At 33.4% G+C, this 10,877-nt stretch overlaps 2 protein-coding genes across 2 annotated transcripts; one reads left to right on the top strand and one right to left on the bottom strand.

The window, feature by feature from the left end:
- The first annotated feature begins 1,719 nt into the window (after positions 1-1,719).
- LOC113500909 (ras-related protein Rab-8A) lies at positions 1,720-8,523 on the top strand. The gene is made up of 5 exons (XM_026881836.1): positions 1,720-2,146; positions 4,063-4,262; positions 4,691-4,783; positions 5,219-5,332; positions 5,703-8,523. The coding sequence occupies exons 1-5, from the start codon at positions 2,023-2,025 to the stop codon at positions 5,784-5,786; spliced, it is 615 nt and encodes a 204-aa protein (XP_026737637.1). The 5' UTR covers positions 1,720-2,022; the 3' UTR covers positions 5,787-8,523.
- A 59-nt stretch (positions 8,524-8,582) lies between these two features.
- On the bottom strand, positions 8,583-10,695 carry LOC113500908. The gene is made up of 5 exons (XM_026881835.1): positions 10,358-10,695; positions 10,068-10,286; positions 9,626-9,764; positions 9,314-9,446; positions 8,583-8,950 (listed from the first exon to the last, which is right to left on the bottom strand). The coding sequence occupies exons 1-5, from the start codon at positions 10,490-10,492 to the stop codon at positions 8,758-8,760; spliced, it is 819 nt and encodes a 272-aa protein (XP_026737636.1). The 5' UTR covers positions 10,493-10,695; the 3' UTR covers positions 8,583-8,757.
- Between the last annotated feature and the right edge of the window lie 182 nt (positions 10,696-10,877).

Below are 10,877 nucleotides of genomic sequence, written 5' to 3' on the forward strand. Positions count from 1 at the left end.
TATTACTAGATACTATTACCACACGATCGAACGTTAATCTAATTAGTAACTTAATACTATTACATTCACCTCTTTATTGAATTACATCGTACAGGTTTTGTTTTATCTAGCGTCTATATTATTATGTTACTTGCTCTCAGTAGTTTGTGGTGGTCGAATCAGAACCGAATATTGAATACAGCTAGTATTCAATATTCGGTTCCCCGCGACTTCGTCCCCGTGGGTAGAAGATAATATAAGTTATGATTTATACCTGCCCTGTTTTTTTCACATTTTCCATTGTATCTTCTCTCGTATTGGTCGCAGTGTGATGGTTTATAGCCTAAAGCCTTCCTCGATTAATGGTCTATTCAACACAAAAAGAATTTTTCAATTTGGACCTGTAGTTCCTGAGATTAGCGCGTTCAAACAAACAAACTCTTCAGCTTTATATATGATGAGTATAGAGTATAGAAGTATAGAGTATAGAAGTATAGAGTATAGAAGTATAGAGTATAGAAGTATAGAGTATAGAAGTATAGATTAAAATTAAACAACTATAATACTTTTCAAACATAATCAGTACCTTAATTCGATCACCCTTAACGTTTCATACGTGCTCTAGCTGTGGCAAAATGGGAGTCAAAGTAGTTGCAATATTCGAAGCTTGCAAAATCAAATTAAAACTACAGTAAAAACACACGCACATAGTTCTTTTCATTCAAAATAAACTGAATTGAAATCGCACAATCCGTTCGGGTGCTTTGATGCCACAGTTAGACAGACGAACAGAGAGATACGACAAAAATATAACACTCCTCTTTTTGCGATGGGGATTAAAACTTGTATACACCTGCACCACGATCTAAGGGTCTTTATACTTGTGTAGTAGTCTTCTATGAACCTTCTAATAGAATATTCTAGAATTAGTGCCCATTGGAATCTTTCGTTTCTCATTAATTCGTAACCCAAGATCGATAAACCACTTATAGATAAGTGCCAGGTCTGGATGAGCTATAAATATTGTTGAAACAGTTATTAGACATTTGGGACGTTGTGACCTTTGTAAGTCCTTCTTCAGACATTGGAGTTATCTTTTGAAAGTAAACATACGTCTTGCAATGTAACTGAACGACTCTCGACACAGAGGGTGCCGTACAAGAGAGCTTACAGAAGAAAAATCTTATTAAAATTGGTAACTACCTATCAAATTTCTGGTCGTACCAAAAGATTCTTAATCTCTTTGTTTATTTTTGTGAAAGCGACAACAACTTCATATTTCTTGTTATTCTATAATGGTTCTTGAGATACAGTCAGGTGTCAGACAAACGGACAAACAGCGTAGCTATATTATAGTAAGATTATTAAGATTCCATTTTTCACCTGTGGTTACGGAACCCTACAAAGAAGTAGTTTTCTTTTATAAAATCTACTGGTAAAATTAATACCCTCGTTCAATAAAAATCTCCATCACATATTTTTATTTTAGCAAACAGATTCGGCTATGAAGCTTGCCAACTATGTATTACGGGGTCGTTAACCTTTTGAGTAAGGTGTTCATAAAGTAGATACTGCAGACTAAAAAATATTTTTTGACATTTATATTAAAATTAATAATATTGTAGTTTACAATTAACATGACGTTTGAAAAAATATAAATATATCAACTTTAATTGGTTTTCATGGCTACGCGTAATAAGTCGGTGGTAAACTATAAACAATAAACTGACAATTTGAAATTCATATTTCTTTAACCGAAATTATACAAGCGCACATAAAAACGTAAAACCAGCAATTAAAACAACCTCACATCAAAATTGAGCATTACATAACAATGATTCTAGAACAAACGAAAGTCAACGTGCATAGTTTAAAACAAACCGACAGATAATAGCAGAATGTAGTTATAGTTACTTGTTGCAAGCTATAAGACAACGGGCGACCCCGCGCATGCGTACTTACCCTCATTGATTTTTCTCACTTTGACAGTTCCACCTATGTTTTGGACCATCGCTCGCGTACTAACAACAAAGTAAACAAGAAATGGCTTTAGATTTTTCTGCAACGTATAAATTATTAGTTTTAGGTGATTCCAATGTAGGAAAAACGTGTATTGTGCATAGATATTGTGATGAGAGATACTACGACATATACATATCTACAATAGGTGAGTAAACGTATTTATATTAAGTTGTACGAGCCTTTGTCAGACAGGTGATGCTGTTTTTGTGCCTTTCACGATTATATTTTATATTGCGGATGTAAAGCGGGGAACAATGGAACATGTGACTTGAAATAGCCATTTAAATATTTATATGCTAAGGACTTCCCTTTCCAGACCATTTTACAGTTAAGAGTTAGTGCCCTACGGACTATTATGTATACACAATGGAAAAACCAGTTCTAACATCTCATTTCAGCTTAAAAGATCGTAATGTAAGCTATGGTTCTAGCTAGACATTTTTAAATACACGTTAAAGTAAAGAATTCTTATAGCTCCACCTAAATTGTTAAAATATTTATGGATGCAACATGTCAAAGAACATCAGAGTAGATACTGAGTAGATGAAATTTCTTGCATGGTCTCCAGGTAAAATGTACCCGATGTTTGTAAATAAAAAGGTTTTACTTCGATGGTTAGTAGTTCTTCTCATATCAGTCATATTCAAAAGTACAGAACTATAGGTTAACGAAATCGCAATAGGTAGTTAACCAATTCGTACTCTGAGTCATTTTCCCTGTTTGTGTATTTTGTATCCAATCTGGTAAGGGCAAATTGTTTATAAAAGCCAGTTCCGTTAGGGTTTAGTCGGCTTCAATTATTTATTTATCAATATCTTATTACTTGCGTTGGCCAGACGGTATCGACCAGACTCATAGCCACCTAAGTGGTTTGTATCTGCAATGTATCAGACCTTTTTTGAGTTACTTACATTTAGGATACAACAGTGGTTATCTAAGTATAATTCTCATTGAAGAATAAGTGCCTCTGTGAGCGGGATTGTCCGAAATGGTTATTGTGGCCCCGGTAAGAAGGGCAAAGAAAGAACATGGGTCGGTTTTAGTCAGTAGAAGTCTGATACTCCCTGCCACTCATCCCAAAGTGGAAAGAGTCATTTGATGATTTCCCTTCCGAAAAAAATATATGATTATCGCCTTACTATTTATTAGGTACTTATTTTTGTAGAAATAAGAACAAGGTACCTACATTTCTTTTTTATTGAAAGCCTTATTCAGATTCATTTCAGAAGATAGGCCTTTTGAAAGTTTACAGATTTAGCAATTTTATTTACTTGGCAGACCCTCTCTGCCAAGTTTGCGGCTCGAAGCCTAAGTAAGTTTTACTGCCGTCTGAAAACTAGGATTAGGGCTAGGAATTCGTAAAATGTGAAATACCTTAACATTTTCAGTAGGTATCTGGTTACTTAAAAGACGTAACGTGTCCTAGTCTTGGTATCACAAAGTTTCATTAAATCTTTACAAATTTAATAAAATTTCTTTTCTAGCGTCAAAATTACCCTTTGTTCATCTGGCCGGTGAAAATTTAAAGAGATTTGAGAACGTAGGCGGCCAGACGTAATTCAATTAGTGCGATGTTGGTTTACCTACACACCGTGTAACAAATTGTATCTACTACATCCATTATTAAACCTTTTTAGATTCAATCTCATCTAGATTGGTAGATTACAAATTAAAAACACATTCAAACGTCGCGACGGTTAATGCTTGGGTATACCATATGTCTGAGCGCTAAATCAATAGTTACTAATTCTCCTATAGTAGGTCAATTTCGTTGACACAGCCACAATCGAACGGTCCAGATTGGAAACAAAACACTGCATGTATTTGTTTAGGCTTGACGGGACCATTGTCAGAATGTCAATATCTGATCAAATTACATCGGTGATTTAGTTAATTATAAGAAGGTCACATGTACACGGTCTCTCTTTAAAGTTTAAAAACAATAGCATTAATAACCTAATTTATTGTTCCAAAGTACTCGCAATGCCATTAATCTCACAGCATGGTACGTTGCGTCATTTGCGTATACCTTTAACCAATACCACTTACTGACATTTCCAGGCATAGATTTCAAGCAGAAGATAATAAACTTAGACGGCGTGCCAATCAAACTCCAAATTTGGGACACGGCCGGGCAAGAGAGGTTTCGTACACTCACAACTGCGTACTACCGCGGCGCTATGGGCATTATTCTTATGTACGACATCACTAATCTGGAGTCATTCAATCATCTGTCATACTGGCTAAGGAATATTCAAGAGGTACGTACGATTGTATGGTAGTCCACTTAGAAATCTCACATGAATAATGTAGTAGATATTCACTGACCTATCTATCTGGCAGCATATTTCATTGATATTAAAATACAGGATATTTTTAATACTGATCGTGAAGAATGTGTTCCGTTAGTCGATAAACGTTTCATTGATGTGTTTGAATTTGATTTGTGAATCGAGACAGATAACTGATTGTTTATACTTAACTTATAATATGATAGATAAACTCACATAGTTTTAATCAATGTATGGGTACCCACCTTCAAATTTAAGGTGGAGTCAGTTTTTATGATTGCCTCCTTGACTCCACTTAGTATTACACTCTGGTCTACTAAAAATTCCACCGCTAGCTACTACCAGGGAATATCAGAAAATAATGCCAGTTTGAAAAATTGGTCGTTTTCTTTTTACAGTACGCATCACCGGATGTTATCAAGGTTCTAGTTGGTAACAAGTGTGACGTGCATGAGAACCATCGAGCAGTCCCTAAAGAGAGAGGCCAAAAGGTAAATAAAAAGATTTTTACTAAACCAGCATTTCATTTTCTTGAAATAATGTTCAACAGATTATTTTCGAGAATGGATATCATGTAGCTAACATATTTTATATACAACAAAAACAATCACAGTAAAAACCAAAAACCTATAAAAATATCTGCATAGATAGCCGACTGGTTGCGGTTACCGCGCCAAACCCACTGAGCGCGACGTGTCGCGGGTTCGATCCCCGCGGAACACAAGAGTTTGTGTAAATGCTTGTCCTTTTGCAAGTCACTTGAATATGTGTAAGACCCGCGTCATATGGATTTAAATACTAACTATGAGAGTCGTTTAAAAAAATAGAAGGTACGATCACGATCAAATGTAAAATCCTAAAAAATATCACCAATATAAACAGTACCTATTTGAGAGCATTTTTTCACAATACAAAAATGATTTCAGATAGCTGATGACTTCGACATGCCGTTTTTCGAGGTGTCTTGTAAAAGCGACATAAACATAGAAGAAGCGTTCCTGACGTTAGCAAGAAAAATAAGAGAATACAGAGAGACCAAGGTATTATAAATATACTTGAGCTCAAGAGACGACCTCCGTGGTCGAGTGGCGTACGTACCGGTTTCAAGGTGTCGCTAGCTCTGAGGTCCCGGGTTCGATCCCCGGTCGGGTCAATGTAAAAATTCACATTTGTACATTGTCTCGGGTCTGGGTGTTTGTGGTACCTTCGTTGTATCTGAATTCCATAACGCAAGTGCTTTAGCTACTTACTTTGGGTTCAGAACAATGTATGTGATGTTGTCCGCATTTATTCATTTTATTATTTATAGCTCAAAAGGAATAAGATTTGAATGTTTTCGCCACACTTAATACAAGCTACTCAAAATAGTAATACTGCACAATTAATATTTCCTCACATTCTACGTTTCAGGCGGACGCATTCGAGCTAAAGGAACGAGACAACGTAATAAAGCCTTCTGAATCGGAGACTGATGTGTCAAAGTGTAGCTGTTAGCCTGATCACCGATCAATTCACACCTCTTTATTAAACGATGTGGGTAGACATGAAATGGTCAAACGAAAACCTTAACAAAAAGGTAACTTATGTATCTCCTCGACTATTCCATATTATAAGACATCGAAGAACTAATTAGATAGTCATGTACCCTTAATAGATATACTGCCTACGATTTCTTAAATCTTCATTAACTTAAATATAAGTCATACCTAGATCAATAGTCAAACATTGTCTGAATTTAAAATTAACTGGTTTTCCGTAGTTCCTAAAATTAGAATTGTTTCTTAATATAATTGTTGCTAAATGATATAATTTATTTTAAAATGGAACAAATAATTTGTCTTTCAGTTTATTTTGTTACCTACTTATTTTTATTGATTATGCTGACTTAATAGGACCCTCTTACCCTTTCTCTTAGTTTTTATTTAAAAATAACTAATTTAATAAAACGGTAGTTCAATGGTAGGAGGGTAGTGATCGCTTTGAGATCGCTTATTGCATTAAATGTGCGCTAAATTGTGTGTACGATCTGTCGCATTTTACAATATTCGCAACTTAAATAAAAAATAAGATAATAAACTCAAGTAGTAAAATTTTCCTAAAATCTCATAGTTAAAATGGTTTCCTGTAAATTTAAATCTCAATTTCAACAAGATGTGATAAATAGACCAGCTTAAACGTCATGGTACCAACCTAAATTTATAAATAAGGAACCTGTAACGCGCCATGAGTTGTTTTGTTATTTGTGAAGTTTACATAGATAGTTAAGTTAGATATAAATAATTAGTTTTAGATTTCAATACAAACTCATATATCTACTCATAGCGATATTTCGATTTCTCGTAGACTTCTAATCTAATTGAGGTAAAGTCAATTTTAAGATTTTTTGTAATTCAAACTTCACAAATAAACAAAAATGGATTATAATAGTACGCGATCGCAAAATACAACATGCAAGGAATAAAACAAAATCACGAAAATACGTGAGTCGTTTGACAATAATCTTGGCTGTAAATCCTACATGCAGAAATGTGTGAAGGAGAAGAGTCATACTAAGCTTGCAAACTGCGTACCGGCCGCTATCACAGAATGGACCAACCGGTCAAAAAACGTAGGTAGGAAAAAAATAAGTTAAAGAAAAATATTTCCTTCTTATTAGTGGAAAAAAACATGAAAATAAAAAATGCACGATTAAACGAAGCAAAGAAATGGAAAAACCTTAACTCAATTATAAGTGAAATATAAGCGAATTTAACAACAGTAAAATAAACACATCTGTATGATCTGTATCAATATCAAGGCTGGTGCTATTTATCTCTGGTTGTTGCTAGTTAACTAATGTCTAAATAAAAACAAAGTACGGACACTGAGAAGGCCTTTAATGCTGTAGGTTTAAATGTAATTAAATAAAGCCTACGCGACTATCAGACTTGCTCAGCAAAAATTATACAGACTCATTTAAAAGCACATTATTATAACGAATTTACGAAAAAAATAATTTAGGGGACGTTTTGTAATGCGTTTGTTGACTAGCATTTCCATTTGGGCGTAAAGTTACAACTAACGCGATTGTATTGGAGACTGTTCGATTTAGATGTATATTTATGTTGATATAGCATTTTATGCTAAGTTGTTATGATCACTAAATACAATTAAGAATAATTGTCCGAAATCAATTTCAAGGTAGGAATACAACATCGTTAAGGGCGGGCCCTACAGAGCTAGCTGCTGGACAGTAAAAAGGATCGAAATAAATTGTTTAAAAGTGTATTCATTAGGCTGGAGACACAACATTTAAAAAGCTGATATTTATTCCTATTCGACTTCAATCTCGATTACTCATTAACGTTGCCTGCACTTTCTTTATATGTTTTACCATCACTATTAGTCTACTCGAAATAACGCCCAAGATAACGAGGAAATATTTTGAGCGCACGAGGGGGCTACCGGCTAAGTGTTCGGAAATATTATTTTAATTACCAAATACAAAAATATATACTACGCTTGATCTTAAGTAGATGTGGAATAAAACGTTTTGAACATTTTTGTAATCATGCGCTACGTTAAGCTAAGCTATGTTGTTTAAGCTAAGATAAATATAAGGCATATACTTAGTTGCAAAATTCTATGAGAATTGAGAATGGTTTTAAAAGCAGTAGGTATGGATTTACAGCGCTAAGTTAATATGCTTAAAAAAAGGTGCACAGCCATATAGCATAATAATGATCTCAATTGTAACAGTAAAAGAATAAGTCAGCCATCATTGTAACTTTCGTTCCTGCCGGCGCTTCGTAAGTCCAAATTGACTTTAAGAAAATAAAATAATAATATCCGTTCTCCATATCACACACGCTAGAACAACGAAGGTAAAAATATCTCTTGTCCACCTATCTGTGAAAAAATTATAAATTAAATTGGCGCCAGATTTAAGCGATAATGTTGTAAGCTTTAAAAAAAAAGAGTATTGATTTTTAGTTAATAGAATTAGGTACATTTTAGAGAGTACTTATATCTGTTTGCTATCAGTGTGCTTCTGGGGTTTACCTTTAGCATTACTAGGTAATTATATTAACCAGTATTAGAGTTTTAGATTGACGTTATGATATACCTCACTCTTGTTTTTTTAATACATCTCCAATGAGTCACTTTAGCTGTAACGTTTTTTACACTAGCACAACTAATCTAACACTAGTTTTTAAAAGTTCAATGTATAATAAAGTTTTAATATAAAAAATACATTGTTTTATTTAATGCTATGAAGACAAAAAATGTAAATAAATAGGTTTGTTAAAAAATATTTTTAAAATTTATTTCTTTCAATTGGTAAAATAATTATGCAACTACATACTTATTTGACATTTCATATAGCAAATTTCATTAAAAATATTTTCACGTAATTTATCACATTGAAACTATCTCATCAAAGATATAAAAATAACATTTTGAATACAACTCGTCTTTGGTTATTTTAAAGGTTAAACTTTTTGCGTTTCTTTTTGTTGCAACCATTAACTGTTTCCCTTTTTACTTCTGGCTCACGTTTGACGAACGATTGTATTAATGGTATGGGACATGCAGATTCTAGACCTGGTTGTGAGGATGGTTCTGTTTTCACAACTGGGACAGGCTTCATATTTAAATCTGCTACATGTTCTTGTTTTCTGGAACATTAAAATGTAATTGTTATAAATAAAAATATCTGAGATTATATTTTTAATTATTAAACTCCCATTGAGTTGCCTAAAAAGTTCTATTTGCAGCTGGTTGAAGTTTGTGGCTGAACTTTGAACAACCCCAGCAAGATACCACTGATAGATCTAACTAAAGGTTCAAGTTAATAGGAGACCTACCACGTCTACAAGAAGAGAGATACTGTGTGGAAGAGAGATAGCGCTCGACACCGCTTATTTCGCTATCACCCTTCATAACCATAACAATATTTCTAAAGGCATAGTGGTAGGCCCTTAACAATGGTTTGCATGTCAGGCAACTGGTATAAATAAGGTTACAGAACTGTTACTTACATATCATTATTTCTTAGTATATCATCTCCTTTTTTAATTAAGTCTGTTGGCACATTAGACAATCCAAAGTTTTCTTCATATAACTTATATTTTTTTAGGTGTTCTCTATTATTAAATGGTAGTGTCTTATGACCTGCAAATTTTATACACAGTTGTTAAGGAAATAAATAAAACAGTTACTTCAACCACTTTACTAGGAAACTTTTAAGCCTTCCATGATCACCAATATTATTTTGTAACCTAATCTACTGATCTTTTCATCACAGCCTAAGACTTAGGATTACACTAAAATCTATTTAAACAAATACTTACAATGGGCTATCTTTCCACCTTCACATTTATATTCTTCTATTTCTTTATCCTTACTTATTAATAGGCTCCTCAGTTCATTCTCACTCGATCTCAGATCACTTATAGTTTTTAGCAACATATGAGTGACTTTATGGAAAAACTGTAAGCATTTAGGACACAACACTTTAGGATAGCTTCTGACATGGTTTGTTAATAGCTTAGAAATTTATAATACCTACTCCTACTACTTACTAATAAGGATAAAAAGCTTGTTCTGTATAAAACTAGCTGCTCAATGCATGTAAGTGATATTATCCAGAAAAGTCTTTATCACATATTGTGATTTTAGGTCAGAAAGTTACACTGTCTGGATCACTTAAAGCACTTAAAAAAAAATCATTTTACATTTTCATTGGTTAAAGAAAATAATACTAGATAGCTTCTAGATTGCAGGCATATTTACCAATTCCTCTGAGCCTTTTGACAGTTTACATTCGAAGCAGAAGTTATATCCATACCACATTATCATCTTCAACTTTAAAGTTTTATTGTTCTCCTCAAGGACTACACTAATTTTCTTCAACTTTTCTGGATTTGATAACAGTTGAAGACCTTTTTGAATAAACTTTTTATTTTCTTGGTCCACGCCATCGTTGTCCAGCTCTAATCCGACATTATTTTCCTTTGAATAAAAGTTCCTTAGTATATTTTCATTAAATATAATTTAGTAAATATTTAGCTACCTTTACATACCTTTAACTGTGCCAAGAAAGTTTTTTCGGAGAATATTGTGGTCCATATATTAACATAGTCAGTGATACATATTTCATGCACAAAGTCTTTTGTAAACAGAATGTAATATTGAGTATCTTGAAGCCTTTTCCACATTTTAAAGACGGTTTACACTTTGAAGTACAATAGTTTAAATGTGATTTGATTTGATGTTTTACGATTGGTGTGTTAAACCATATTTCTGATCATTTTGACCATATTTTGTGATTTAACAATTTTATTTACATTACATACATACAAAAACACAATACATCTTGACAAAGTGAAGTTGACATTTTCAAGTTGACAATACAATGACACTTGACAGAACTTTTCTATATCCAAAGACTAGAGTCTCAAGACAAAGTTGCTTGTTTTAAATAAGAATACTCTTTACCTTGGCTCCACAAACGAAAAATACAAACTTCGAATAGTTAATTACACGGATTAACGCTGTTTGTTCTCCGGCATTTCATTTCAGTTTATATCTTTCAGTTCAGTT

The sequence above is a fragment of the Trichoplusia ni genome, chromosome 14 (genome assembly GCF_003590095.1).
Source record: "Trichoplusia ni isolate ovarian cell line Hi5 chromosome 14, tn1, whole genome shotgun sequence".
In the NCBI taxonomy this organism is placed as follows: domain Eukaryota; kingdom Metazoa; phylum Arthropoda; class Insecta; order Lepidoptera; family Noctuidae; genus Trichoplusia; species Trichoplusia ni.

What these genes read in the sequence shown, in the direction of transcription:
- LOC113500908 (XM_026881835.1), bottom strand. Translation starts at nt 10,492, where the DNA reads ATGTGGAAAAGGCTTCAAGATACTCAATATTACATTCTGTTTACAAAA. An exon ending in CTTTCTTGGCACAGTTAAAG is followed by an intron (nt 10,287 to 10,357) that starts GTATGTAAAGGT and finishes TTTTATTCAAAG; the next exon opens with GAAAATAATGTCGGATTAGA. An exon ending in CAAAAGGCTCAGAGGAATTG is followed by an intron (nt 9,765 to 10,067) that starts GTAAATATGCCT and finishes AAATGCTTACAG; the next exon opens with TTTTTCCATAAAGTCACTCA.
- LOC113500909 (XM_026881836.1), top strand. Translation starts at nt 2,023, where the DNA reads ATGGCTTTAGATTTTTCTGCAACGTATAAATTATTAGTTTTAGGTGAT. An exon ending in GGCTAAGGAATATTCAAGAG is followed by an intron (nt 4,263 to 4,690) that starts GTACGTACGATT and finishes TTCTTTTTACAG; the next exon opens with TACGCATCACCGGATGTTAT. An exon ending in CTAAAGAGAGAGGCCAAAAG is followed by an intron (nt 4,784 to 5,218) that starts GTAAATAAAAAG and finishes AAATGATTTCAG; the next exon opens with ATAGCTGATGACTTCGACAT.